The sequence below is a fragment of the Pezoporus occidentalis genome, unplaced genomic scaffold (genome assembly GCF_034315485.1).
Source record: "Pezoporus occidentalis ecotype Australia unplaced genomic scaffold, CSIRO_AGI_Poc_V1 ctg109, whole genome shotgun sequence".
NCBI lineage: Eukaryota > Metazoa > Chordata > Aves > Psittaciformes > Psittacidae > Pezoporus > Pezoporus occidentalis.
In genome coordinates, this window is record NW_026912875.1 from 2230674 (window position 1) to 2245304 (window position 14631).

At 38.3% G+C, this 14631-nt stretch overlaps 1 protein-coding gene across 3 annotated transcripts in view; it reads right to left on the bottom strand.

Annotated features, from left to right (window-relative positions):
- Positions 1–14631, bottom strand: part of PDSS2 (decaprenyl diphosphate synthase subunit 2) — a 121191-nt gene that overhangs the window by 62966 nt on the left and 43594 nt on the right. For 2 of the 3 annotated variants that reach the window (XM_062624868.1, XM_062624851.1), the window contains exon 2: positions 9909–10040. The exons of the other annotated variant lie outside the window; for it this stretch is intronic. In XM_062624868.1, the coding sequence (XP_062480852.1) occupies positions 9909–10040 (132 nt within the window). The remainder of the gene's footprint in view (positions 1–9908; positions 10041–14631) is intronic. 3 annotated transcript variants of the gene reach the window in all.

Below are 14631 nucleotides of genomic sequence, written 5' to 3' on the forward strand. Positions count from 1 at the left end.
ACAGTGTCCTGTCTACACCACCCACAATAACAGGCTGGGGGGAGGGGGGTGGTTAATTATTAGTTTTTTGCTTTACAAGCATCTCAGAGCTGACAAATTCCACAGGATAATCTACTGAAAATTAGAAGCCAGATACTAATGAAACAACTGAATTAATTCATTTACTTAATATATAATGTGATCAGGGTCCAGAACATCCTGTTATTTCAAGTGGAAGAGAATGGATGCTGCATGGCCCTTATGCAGTCTCCTGAACTCTAAACAAAAAACGATACCTTCTGAGCTAGGAGGGCAATGCTCATTAGCAGTCAGGCCCACTCTTATTTATACTCAATCCCCAGACAATCTGTTACTACCACAGAAACAACATGCTCCCTATATATATTCAGATGCGCCACAATTACATAATTCTATATACATATACTTGTGGAGTATAATGAAGACCACCTCAACTCCATCCCAGCAGATGAAAAATTTTGTAGTATCTTCAGTTACGTTATATCAAAGTACTGACTGAATCATATTAATAAAACTAACACATATGGTAAGCCTTGTCATGCTTCATATTGCTACAATTTTTTGAGTATATTAGAAATTTGTATTGAAACTGAATAACTGTACAGCACAATTTGTCAAGGAAGAAGTTATTAGGTTGTGCTTGGGAACAGGACAGCTGGTACTTCAGCAGATGGGAAAGCATGGGAGATATTTTGGGGTTTGTAGGACAAATAAATTATATAGATACATGTATTTAAGAACTTGCTGTGAAGCTATTGGTCATACTGACATCATGATTCTGATGAATAAGCAGTCCCCAGAGCTGTTCTGTGCTTTCATCATAGCACTGGTTTGTGCTTAGGTGATGGCTGGAAATTTCTCTTCACAAATACTATTTTATTTTTTGCAAACAAAACATGAAAGTTCTTAAGCAGAAGTGTATTACAAGGGAAAGATTTTACAGCAAACCACAAAGAACCGCTCTGGCAAAGTGCTCTGATGTGTGGAGATGCCAGGGAGACTGTGCTAGGTCTTGTTACCTACAGGTCATCAGGCCTGTCTTTGAAAAGCTCCCACTAGGGTGAAGATAGGACTTTGTTGCTCCCACAGCTGCTCCTGACCCACTGCAGAATTTTGTCATTGCTGCAGCATTTTGTATGCTATGCTGCACATTGTGGCAGTCCAGTAGTCACTTCACAAGCAGTGGGAGGAGGAAGCTCCAGGAGACAGCAGGCAGTCTTATGATTTCTCCAAGGTAAGCTATCCCTACCATGCTTTCTGTGATACTGAACATTACTTCCTTTTTTGAAAAGCAAAACAAAACCCCCTTGTAATATACATACTGAGTTTACCTTGCTCAGCTATCTAGTGCTAACCAGACATTCTGAATTAGATTTGAGTCCAGATCTCTGCAGTCTTTCATTAGCTTTAATGCAGTACCTTTTGATTCATTCCACAGCATAAGGAGAGGACCTTTTCATATTCAACACATAATTGCTGTATTTGCACACACTGTGTATACTGAAAACAATAAAAGTTAATGAAGAAAAGTACTGGTTGTAATGAATTAGTAATATTGTTAGATTTAAGTTTGGAGTTTATTGTTGTAGGTGGAAGATGATCAATACGAATATATAATCAAGTTGTATGTGTTTTTCATCTCCTGAGACTTGTCTTGTAAATGAGATGAAGAATCTCATGGGACTTATCCTACAGAGTAAAAACTAAATAGAATAATTCAGAATAAGAGCTTAGATTTCCTCCCACTGAAACTATGGTAAAGATACCAAGGATTGGGAAACCAAATTATACGTGCCTTAAAGATTATAAAAGACACCACTGCTCATATTTTGACATACTTTTGCCATTATCTTTCAAACAAATAATTTTGTCAAGAGTACTGTACTTATTAATGTACTTTGATACTGAATATTTTAGGACCATGCATTTTCTCTGCCACTTAATTAGCTAAGCTTCAAAAGTACATGCTAGCTGGGGTACCACACCTTCACTGAAAGCCAGCTTCCAGAAGACAGGAATAAGAACAGTAGGTCCCAGAGGAAATTATTTTTATGATAAGAGTCCTAATGTACCCCAGTAAAGGTGAGAACTGATTGTTACGGCCTAATGTTACTATAATTAGACGTCAAACACCAATTAGCAGTTCCATTAATAAGATTAATCTCTGCAATATCTGCAGCTGAGACCCAGGGCTTGTGTGCAATAAGCCAATGTGAATTTAAAGTGCAACAGCTATTCTGCACTAACACTCACAGTTTCAATACTTACACCAGACAAAAGAAAAAAATGCTCTGCCTTCTTGGAGTTTAAAGATGTTCTATCATGACTTACATGACTGATGGGAAGAGATACAATGCAGCATGACTCTCCTGACAGCCACTCCCTTTGCAATGCACCAGGTCAGGGTAACCTAATTCAGTTTTCCATTACTGACAAACTCAGACAAATAGTAATGGAAAACCAAACAAAGAAAAACCCAAACAACAAAACAAACAGAAAAAAAACCACCAAACTCTACCTTTTTACAAATATGGAAGCACCCTTCACATAACAGGAGTCCTTGACAGAGTTAGGCATAATTTATTTACTTCAAAATACAAACGTAAGAAACAGTCAAATACAGTCCCCCAAGTTACTACACTGTACAGTTCAGATTATGGAAACAGAAAGAAGGGCAAGGCCTGAAGATGAGGTGAAAAGTCACATACTCTTTGTGTAGGAAACAAAATAATTTCCATGGTCATTCTTTGATTTTATTTCATCTGATTTTATTTCATCTTTTACAATAACTTTCCAGCAGATAAACCTACACCATGAAAGCCAGAAAGAAGGCTTTTATAACATTTAGTAGCAAAGAGGTCAAGGCAACCTCTAAGTGCCGCTTACACTGTTACAAGACAATTAATCTCACCTTCACCAAAATCTACACGTTTGCCATGGCTTATTAGCCAAGAGGCTTTGTAATGGATTTGCATTTTCCTTTCTTCCTTTTAAAGGGAGACTATCTGATGCTTTGTGTGGAATTATTAATTAATCAAATAGAGCTTTTGGAGACACATTTCAGTTGGAAAGCATTTAAATGATTACTAAAAATTACAAACACCTTTAAGCTAGTCTACAGTAGAAAGAATTTGCTGGCAAAATTTTACTGGTGAGGTGAGCAAGTGAAGGTACAGCCTGCACAGTAAAAGACCTCCTTTGCAGGGTAACATTTACCTGCTCCTAAACAAGAAGGTAGCCCTTCGTTATTATAGTCATCTGGTCCAACTGGAGATTTGACAGTCTGCTGATTCAAGATCAGCATTACCATCTCTCAGCTGTTAGGTTGCATTCACAAGGACAGGACAGAGACTACTTGCCAGTATCTGGAGCTCTCAGGGATTGCAGAGCCCAAAGTATGCATCCTCATGGAGTATTCTGTTTATCACGCAAAGTGTAACACCTTTTACATTTTTTTTTCCAGGTGTACTCACACCTCATACACTGTTACACTAAATACACAGAGTATTGCCATTTCAGATTCCTCTCAACCATAAAATCCCTGCTCAGCAGCAGTCCAGGACACATGCAAAAGTAAAACCAACAAACCAATGTTCATTTGTGTATATCTGTGCAGACTGCAAGTCTCAAAACATACTATTAACCACTATACAACCTCTGCACTTTTGACTATGCTAGTCCATATTTATCTTTACAAACTGAAGTTGTCCAAGGATCATCAGTCACATAGCTTCAATTCCCTGGAGGCAGCCTGATTGTTTTTCATGCATACAGCAATTAAAGACTGCTCTAACAAGCACAGCATCACCTCTGCTACACCTGCCATGGCATGGGTTTTGGAGAAAGAACAGATAGAGCTGCAGATGGCGAGCTGTCACCTATGAGAAATGGAAGAGATTCCTAGTGTCCCCACTAATATACAGCAACTTTTGGTGGCATATCCCTAAAACAGACAAGACCTCTAAGCTTGTGATCCCACTATAAGTGTTGACACAGCCCACGTTACTAATTCTGAAAATCTGGGATGGAAAGCTCTTTGGATATTTCATCTCTCAGATGACCTTATGGACACCTAACAGGCTAGATTATGCCAGAATCAGTGTGGCCTCTCGTGAGCTACATATTCATGAGTGCACAGCAACTACAGCATTAAAAAAAAAAAAAGAGCATGAGGCCACAGACAGGGCATAGAAAGTTCATTCATCTGTTTAAAACACATTCTGATTATCACCATATGCAGACTATGGTCTTGAAAGACCTGACTTTCATGAAGAAAGCTAGACGAGTCTGACCTCATTGCTGGAGATTGGTCTACAGACCTGAGATCCCTTCCAACTTGACTTATCCTGAGAACCCAGATGTACTATCAGCAGCATCTGGTTTACCCTGAAAAGAGGGTAACAAAAGGTTGTACTTCCTCTGAAAATGGTGGAAAGCTCTTTGGAATCCAGGGGAAGGAAATTAAGGTAAAGCTTTGGTTTAATATCTAGAAAAGCTGCGAATAAACTAGATGGAGCTGCAAAGGGACAGAGCAATATGTCCTCTGTGCTCAGAATGACACCTACCTGTCTGACTGCTTTGCAACCAAAAAAACTTCCAGCGGAAAAGAAACTAATAGATGAATAAACCCTCTGGTTGAGATGGGGTATTTCTTGGAGACCTTTAAGTTGCAGACCAATGTTCCTTTAGAGAAGGTGAGAACAAGATGACTTTGGCAAAGCCCATGTGAAATCCAACTGTGTGATCAGTGTGTGTCTGTCTGCAAAAAAGGTTAACCAGGGCTCTTAAGAATTACTACTGGAATTCAATCAGCAAAAGATCCACCACCATAACAAGGAATTGGCATCTACTGCTATCTTCCACCTAAACTGGGATTTTGTTGCAAGCAACATGAATGCTGGTTCCAAAATTGTTTCTAAAACATCAAGTAAAAGGAATATATGTTCATAATCACTGTCACTACAGTATTACCACCACTCTTTCAAGTAGCAGGAAGAACTGAAATTCAAAGACAAGTTTATCCAGTGAGTATCATTGTCTTGTAGGAAAGCATGTTCATCTTGCAAGAGAGTAACTCCTGGAGCTTTAAAGGCCAGCTGCAACATTCTGTGAGTGAAGAGGCAGGGACAGAGGCCAGTATTGATAATATCAACCCAGAAATCTGTTTGCTGGATTTACCAAGTTTTAGTACAGATCTCAAATAGTACTTTCCATATTCCATTCCACACATAGGCACATACTTGCTGAGTTTGGTAGAGTAGAAAGGTCTTCGCCTGTCAACAACCATAGGATTCCCCAGTATGAATACCCTGGAAGATTTGACTGAAAAAAATACAGATTTTTAAGCCTCTGACAAGCATCCAAGGAAATCTGCAGAGCTGACTCAATGGATGCCAGCACCAGAGGGTATTTTTGACATTGGTACTAATGGCAAAAAGAAGAAAAAAAAAAAAGAAAAAAGAAAAAAAAAAAAACAGGCAAACCATGAGACAGAAGAAAATAACTTGCTGTTTTAGAGCCAAGGATACTGAGGCCTGAAGAGATGGTGTAATTTTGTTCTTTGATGTTACTTACATTTTAAGCTGCAACAGAGGCTATGTCAGGAATTCATTACTTAATATAAAGCCAAGGAGATTCCTCAAGTCCCCAGCCAGTAGTATCTGGCAGTGCCAGACATGAACAGAAAAAGATGCCCCTTTTGGGTATTTAGTGAAAGGACCCAAGCCAGTCTTGATATTTTCAACTATAAGAATCTAGCTCCAATTATGAAGCATAAAGCTGTAAGTGTTCAGAAGCAGTATGATCCTGGAGCTTTAATTAAAAACCTCACTTCCAGCAGCAATGGAGAAAACCAGTAAGCTGCATACTTGACTATCTGAGTGATTTTTGTCCTGAGAGAAGGCAAGAGCGTGTCAGACTAGTGTAATCACCGGTTAGGAAATGGTCTTATGAAAAAAACCTCTTATGAAACTCTAGGATCTTGTGTCACATCTAAGATGTTCTCTAATACTATTATCATGATAAATTATCATTACTTAGATTCCACCTAAACCCAAAAGTGAGTTCTGCTTTCTCTTTGGCACAGGAGTAGGAAGGAGTTTCAAGGGAATACGGGATGTATGCTTTGCTTGAGTATAGGCAATGACATCAACCCTTACATGATACTACATGCATATGCTGTAGGGAGCGCTGCACTTCATCATTACATTTGCAATGCTTCCATAACCAAAGAAATGCCTTCCTAAAGATTAAGAGAACAGCAGAAAGTTTCAACTTTAGGAGGTCTGTCCAGCAGCCGAAATAGAACTGTTTATCATAGAATTACAGAATCATTGAATCGTTAGGATTGGAAAGGACCTTAAGATCATCTAGTTCCAACCGCCCTGCCGTGGGCAGGGACACCTTACGTTAAATCATATCACCCAAGGCCTCGTCCAACCTGGTCTTGAACACTGCCAGGAATGGAGCATTCACAGCCTTCCTGGGCAACCTATTCCAGTGCCTCACCACCCTAACAGGAAAGAATTTCCTTCTTATATCCAACCTAAACTTCCCCTGTTTAAGTTTTAACCCATTACCCCTTGTCCTGTCACTGCAGTCTCTAATGAAGAGTCCCTCTCCAGCTACTTCATCCTCTTTTGGGATCACTGGTGCTGAGCTGGAAGCAAAGCCAGGTTCTTTTTCCCACCAACAGGAATACAACCAGATTGCTGGCAACCTGATAGTGAGGTGGCTGTACAGAGTAAAGCATGCCAAGCAGGCTTTTACAACACTTCCCCCCTTATCTTCAGCATGGCTCATAAGGCAACCAGCAGTTACTACGATATTCTTGCACACAATGACCCCCACGCCCCCAGTTTAACGTGGGCAGATCATGTCTCCTGCAAATTAAGTGCTAAAGCTGGAGGCAATGCTGGCCAGAGGCAGCACCATATAACTATATTAGCCCTATTCCTGTAACTACCTAAATTGTAATCCTCATTATTCTGGAAAAGATTGCTCTCTGGTAGCAGGCATCATTTTTGTTCCATTGTGTACCAGTAAAACACAGATGCCAGCTAAGCAAATACCTAATCTATTTTTATACACATAGGTCAATTGTCCCATGAACTGACATATATAGAGAACAGAGAATAGGATTAAAACCCATTTTTGTGCTATTCCAAATTCAGCTCTCGGTGTCTTTCTGTTTTAATTGTGGTTATTGTATTGCTTGCTTATATTGTGATTTAGGAACATAAAACAGGGAGAAGAGGTTATGCAGAACACACCAGTTTCCAGGATGAAAAAGTCCACCATGTTTCTTTGTGCTTTTTTAAGTTAAATAATTATCATACTGTTACATACTCCTGGTCACAGATTGCACATGTAGTGCAGTACCAGATATAGTGAACTGATGTAACCTGGCTATTCACTGTGGACTGAATATTTAAAGAGAGCACAAGAGCTGGTTCCAACATAAACAGTGGGAAAAGAAAGACTGGGCTGGTGCAATCGCTGACAACTACTGGAACAAATTAGCTCATGCTCAGATTTCACGAATACAATTAATTAATCACTACTAAGTACCCTAAAATCAAGTGAGCCATATCCCAGCTAATAGTCCACAACATAACGTTCACATCACGTATCAGGCAATGAAGATGCTCATTACAGTGCCAGAACTAGTGTTTCCAGAAAAATATTACATATAAAGATGAAGTAATTATATGGCATGGCAACAAAAAGAGCTGTAGAGTTTACAGCTGAGCTGAATATCTCTAAGAATCTGTTCCCAAAAAATACTTTTCAAAGCTGGAGACATATGAACAATAAAGTATTAGGCATATTTCTTCAGATCACTGAGGGATATACTTTGCCTTTGATATATACATCTAATATATACACCGTAACCAGGAGAGCAAACAAAAATGTACTAATGGAAAACAATGTCCTTTTGCTCTTATTCAGGAGAAAGCAGTTTGTAGAACACTATTTATAATACATAAAACAATCACAAAAGCCCTTTAAGATCACAGTTTTACAAGCTGCCTGTTCTCTTAGTTTTATACAATGGAGAAATCAAAATCCGAAAATAGACTCACGTTTAAGAGCATATTTGAAAAAGTACCTTAGATAAAGAAAGTAGTCCAAAGTCAAAGACAAAGCCCATCATGACCTCAGCAGAGGGCAAGAAATGCCCGCTATGGCACAAAACGAATCAACACACTGGCATTCTCCTAGTGTGCAGCAGTTTGCCCATATTTACACAATGCTACAGACTTAGTGTCATTGAAAATATATTTAAAATAATAACTCCATGGCTATCACTTTTGCAGACAGTAATGAACCTTAAGTGAACCTGTGTGTGTATATTCAAAAGTGCTTAATTTTTGGAGTACCTTTGTAACTCTGAACTAGTTATTATAATGGCTATTGACTTGCTCAAATTTAAGATTATTAAGCTAGATTTTCAGCTGGTTGAACTGGCATAGTTCCAATGATGTCCATTTACATCAAATGGCTCATTATTAATTCAAGGTTTTATTTGCTCCTTAATGAATACTTTCACTAGTCACCTTCCCAATGGCAGCTTTAAATGCTCAAACATTACCTCCAGGGTCAGAATTATCATACTCAAGAATTTACTTATCAAAAAATAATGCTTTTTCTCTCCTTCTATGAGACATACCTAAGATAAGCTTTTTTAATCATTTACCAAAAAAACTAAAATACCTCCTGTGCCATAACTGACTAGAATTATGCTTACGTACAGCATCATTTGCATATAAACATAAAAACTTTACAACCCTAAAGGGACATTAAGGATGAAACAAAACAAGAATGGAATTAAACAGCTAAATGGACAACAGAGCCCTCCATAACAAGCCTCTTTTGCAGCCTCATCTTTTTCCTTACTTATTGTTATTTCTGTCTGTACCCATTCACACATTTTTCATCTCTGTTATTTTAAGACACTACATACATTTTAACATCTTTGTTTGGTCTTTCAATTTTACAATGCTATCTCTGCACTTCTAAAACAAATGAGGATACAAACACTTCACTAAGTTTGTGCATCTTCATTTAATACATCACAGTGGTCAGAAATACAATTGCCTGAAATATGACTGACTGTTCTCCCACCCAATCAACACTCAATATTTTTCACAACGATTTCAAAAATTCAAATTTTACAATTTTTCAACCAAATCTCACTCATTACCTCAGTGGAACAGTTAGCTGTCAAACACACAAAGGAGAGCAGCCACTCTCTTTTGAGTTCTGCTGTTACTAGCATTAAGTAATTTAGTTTAAATGCCTAAAAAAAATATTCAGGAATTCAATGAAGTTGAATTACCTCAGTGAGAACCTGAGAAACCTCAACGGTAAGCTCAGTAATTCTGTTGCAAATTGTGGGAGGTAAAGACTTTATTTAAGCTGCTTTTTTTTTGTGAGAAAATATCCTTCTAAAGGTCTACAGCAAAATCTACATGCTCAGTGAAACCAACTGGTATTCCACAAGACGGGCAATCTGACTGAAATTTCTAGTGAGTACGTGTACTTGAGTAACACTGGAGTAACTCAAACTGAAAATATTCTAGCATCTTTACTTTTCTGATTGTGAGTACCACTTACCAAATTTTCAAATAACTATCTTGACCCAAATATATTTTATCTGGTTGTGCCCCAAAGCCATAATTAAGATATAAGCATGGATATTATAACAGCTACACAAAAATTAGGAAATAGTTTTCACCATGGAGAGCATGAGGAACAAAGTTTTGTGATTAGGTAAATACTTATTTTCCTTAATGGCTGAGCAGGAAACTTAAGATGCCTTGATACTACCATGAAGTTGCCCATCAAATGTACTTTGGTGTATCTTGCTAAAAAATGTTACTACATACCTGGAATAAATTCCACTGACCATGTTGTGCTGGAAAGAGATGTCTGCTGTGCTGGGTCCAGCAGCTTTGGAAATAAGCAATACGACCAAGCCTCGCATCTGTAAGTTATTTCGGCTATCATATACAAAACTCCTAAAAAAAAGGACAGAAAAAAAAAAAAATCATGTTTTCACAATCTACTTTCACTGGTCATACCATAGTGGAAAGAAAAACCTCAGACCTCAGTCTGCCATCATTCCATCAACTCTTTAATATTCACATTTACATGGAAATAAGCAACAACTATGAATCCTAAACAAAAAAACTGTTTCAAATCCTGCACGTGTAAATTTGGAGTCAAAAAGAAACTGCCACCAAATATGTATCTGTTGAAAGCAATTCTAAATGACCACTTAGGTACACCACCTCAGAAATCAACTTATTTCAAAGCAAGCTTAGTTTTCCTTTTTGACTGTAATGTCTCCAATTGCATTCTTTCTGTCTTTGTCAAATGCTTTCTAGTTCACATGTTCATCGATTAGGCTAAATCACTAGAAGAGGAGACGACACATTCCAGATGCTATTAAATTTCTAAACTTATTTCCAATAAATAAGAGCCCTTATCTCTGATATAATAGAAATTATTTGTTAAAATAAATCATATAAAGAACTACATCACAGATTACCAAGCACTTCAACTCATTTTATTCCAGAGTATAATTTTGAAGGAAATCAAAACAGAACTGTCTTTGCAACATCTGAATTAAAATTTAAGATGTTGATCTTGGAAGTGTTTCAATAAAGAAAACAGTGGATGCAACCTAAAATTTCATCTGGATTTTTTCATTACATCTACACCACTTTACAAGGCAAGAATACCTTCAGTATACTATTTCATTTACATGGACACATAAACATTAACAAGTCATAATTTAAATGGCTCCCTTCTGTGTGAAAGTTCCTCTGCTACTGCAAATAAAATCTTGACTTTTTTTCTTGAGTCTTTACAGCCTGTTCTACAGTGACAGGAAAAAGGTCCAAACTATATGCTCTAGGAGAACAATGGTAGGGTCCACCTAGGGAACTGGTGCTAGACAGCTACTGAGCTTGAACTGGAGCTAGAGAGCTACTGAGCTTGATCTTCACACCTGCATTGATTTGAAGTGGATACTTCCTTCTTCACAGAAGCCCTGAGCTCAGACTCTGTGCAGCTACATCCTACAAATGCCACTAGCAATTAACATTAAGAGGAGGCCAGCGTGGCTTTCTACAACTCACATTTGTAGCCCTGGGAGGGTCTAATTAGCCAAACAAGGCCATGACTTCTTGCCCACACCCTATTTGCTTCACCTGCAGACTATCAGGATGCTCACCCAGGACAAGTTAGGTGTGACATGTAAGCCCAGTAGCACAGCATGCCAGACTCCAGCAAAATGCTCTCCACTTACTTGGTAGAGAAAGTACCAAGTTCTGCTGAAGTTCCAAGAAAGAGTGTAAGTGTATATGGCTTCAGACAGTTATAGAGTTGGGCTGAACTAAGCTGAGGTTCTAAGAACTAAGTGGATACCAACATACACAGACAAAGCTGAAATTTAGCCAAAAGCAAGCACCAGCCACCAATCTTAATCTACAATAATGCAATTAAGCATTAGACTCTCAACAAAGCACTAAAATGCAAAAAGCAATTAACACATTACCTTGCTAGCTATGTTAAAATAAACTGATTAATATGTTTCTGAAAATTAGGAGAACATGGGTGATCAATATTTTAGTGGAAGACATTCAGCACAGGTTTTAGCACTTTAGTTAAGGCTCAAGTTCTTGAGGAGAAACCACAGAGCCACCAGATCCCACTTCTTTGATCCTCAAAGAGCCTTTAAAAAAAGCCAAACCAAACAAACAGAAAAAACCCAAAACCAAACAAACAAAACATCCAAACAAAAACACCAAACCCCAGCAACAATCCTGACTAAACCAGCCTAAAAAACAGTGAAAGGAAGATGCTATATATAAGGGCTCACTTCCCTAAGCAGAAGTGATTTCTTGAAGATCAGTCCCCCAGTACTTCCCAACCACTCAAGCCTAGGAAAGTTTGCACAGCTCAGGTCTCTTCCCAAGAGCACACACTGCAGTCCTACAATGGGAACCTTTATTCTTTTTATGAGGTACATATAGTGAGGGAATTTGAGGAGGGGACAGCTGCTTGCCTTCATCATATTGTGAATTTATAACTTGCATACCTTTATTCTCACCAAGTAGAGAAATAAATAGTTCTTTTCTTACCATGTTCCAATCTACAGTTAACAGAACGTAGCCAAAACAGTTAAACACTGAAAACTCGACACAGATTTCTAAAGTCAGAGCCACAGTGAACATCAAACTACACAGGAAAAAAAAAAAAATATAATGAATAATATGTAGCGTGTGTACATCCTGTATATAGAATTCCTAATTGTTTGTGGTGGTGTAAGTACTTCTCTGGCTTGAACTTCAGTTGACCACATTACTCGCAACCACATAGGTTATGCAGATGATGCAACTATGTACAAATGTATTTCTTCAACACTATTTACAATTCCATTATTTTTAAAGAACAGTGGTTTTTGGAAAAAAGTTGCTTTTTTCTACATACGTATGCTGGTAAAAGGAAAGCACCTTATTAAATGTATGATCCTTTGAGAATTGAATAACACTTTTTTTCTTAAGAAAGAAACGAAAATGTAGCAAATTATGGGTGATACTTTTAACAATCAGGACACTTTGGTTTTTCATGTCTGGTGCTCTACAGCTTGCCAAGACACAAACTATTACAGAGGCAGAGAAGAAAGGTGTTCACCACAGGATCATAAAGCACTGGCTTAAAATAAGCCACTGCCTAAACAGACACCACTAGAAGTGAAGCACTACAGTACTTTTACCTGCTTCAGACTGGGGGAGGAACAGAAGAAAATTACCTGTGCTGAATATACTCAAAACAGTTTCATAGCAATAGTAAGAACAAGTGTTCAAGAGCAGTTCAGGGGGCTTGAGACACCACTAGCAAGGAATGCCTTCCATTCTTAGCAGAAAATTATTAATGAGAAGTGCAGCTGTGGGTGGGAGGGAAGAACAGGACATAAAAATCAGATAGTGTAATAATAAGGAGAAGCATGTATATCATTTCTACACCTAATCATATAGCCTATATGTTACATATGGTTCGGATGTAATTTTAGAAAGGATTTTCTATGAATTACCAAACCAGTAGTCAAAGTCTAACTCCATTCAAAACATGACTGAAGTTGTGTTACTGACATGTAACATATCCACACTAAAGCAAACAGCATTAGACTTGAAACAAAGCCTACTGTGATCATCCTTTAGTCACTAGAAACTACTGCAGCTACTTGACATGGCTTCAGGGGTCACATTCACATTCTGAATTAAGCTCCCAAGAGATATTCTGCACAAGTAGCAGCTACCCAAAAGTCTTCCAGATGGTGCAATTAGTCTTGATGGGTATGTGACAGGACACAGGTGCCTCTAGGGAAAAAAGTGAACTAAAACCAACCCAAGTGAAATTGTGCACACAGAAAAAGATGCATCAAGCTGACACTCTTTTGGAAAACCTCTGCTAAACACCACAAGTACATGCCTAGGGTACCCAAAAAAGTAGTATTAGCACAATTTTGCCGTTCCGAGTTACAGGCTGAGCATCTTGCAAACTACATCATCCTCAGGGGACTGCATGCCAAAAAAGGTAGGAAAGTCAAACAATTCTACAATTCAGTTTTGCAAAAGATTATTTTTTAAAAAATAACAAGAGGGGAGAGAGCATGTACTCTAGATATTATCCATGTGACAGAACAACCCATTTGAAAACTAGCAGATTCACAGTTTTAAGTACAGAACAGCGTTCACAGAAAAAAATCATCTTGCAGCACAGGGGACACTTCTAACTCTGAACATGCGTACTATGACACTGTACAGGCACAAGAGACTCACACCACCCACTCAAGCAATGACACTGGCTGATAGCTAATGTGCTGCAAATTACACCTCCTACTACCAAGGTCCGTCTGCTACAGAGAATAAATCAAGCAAACATGAGCATTTTGATGCTTTGTGTATTTTTCCACATGTGCAGCCACTTCAGCAGACTTCACAGTTAAAATATCAACCTCCAATAAATGTCAGGTTTAACTCCATCAGTAATTTAAGATTTCATTTTGTTTTACAAAACACAGCTAATGTTCTTAACAGGTTTTTTTTGTTGCTTTTTTTTTTCCCATTAAATTAAACTCCGAAAATAAACAATAGAGAAGAAACACAGCAAATACAACAGTTACTGTAAGGGAGAGATGGACATGGGGGAAATTTCATGGGTGTTAAAATGACAAAGCACAAGCAACTGTGAAGTCAACTGACTGCAAGTAGGTGTAGCAGAAGAGGGCACACTTATAGATAGTAGTGCTAGTTGAGATGTAACCACTAAGAAAACAGAAAACAAATTTCCCATAAAATGGACATTGTAAGATATTTTGGAAGTGTCAGAGAGGGGTTGTTAAATGTTTAGCCAAGTGTTTTTAGTATCTCCCAAATGTCCTGCTCATGACAGAAGCAAAGAGCTGTGGGATTTACAGCTTTCATCAGTTACCCCAGCAAGCCAGTGGAGTCCCTCTGTCATTGCCCATGTGCATCCTCTAGCCACTGGCCTGCTGGTAGCAGCTTAAGTGAACAGACCCGTCCTCCTCACATCCTCTGG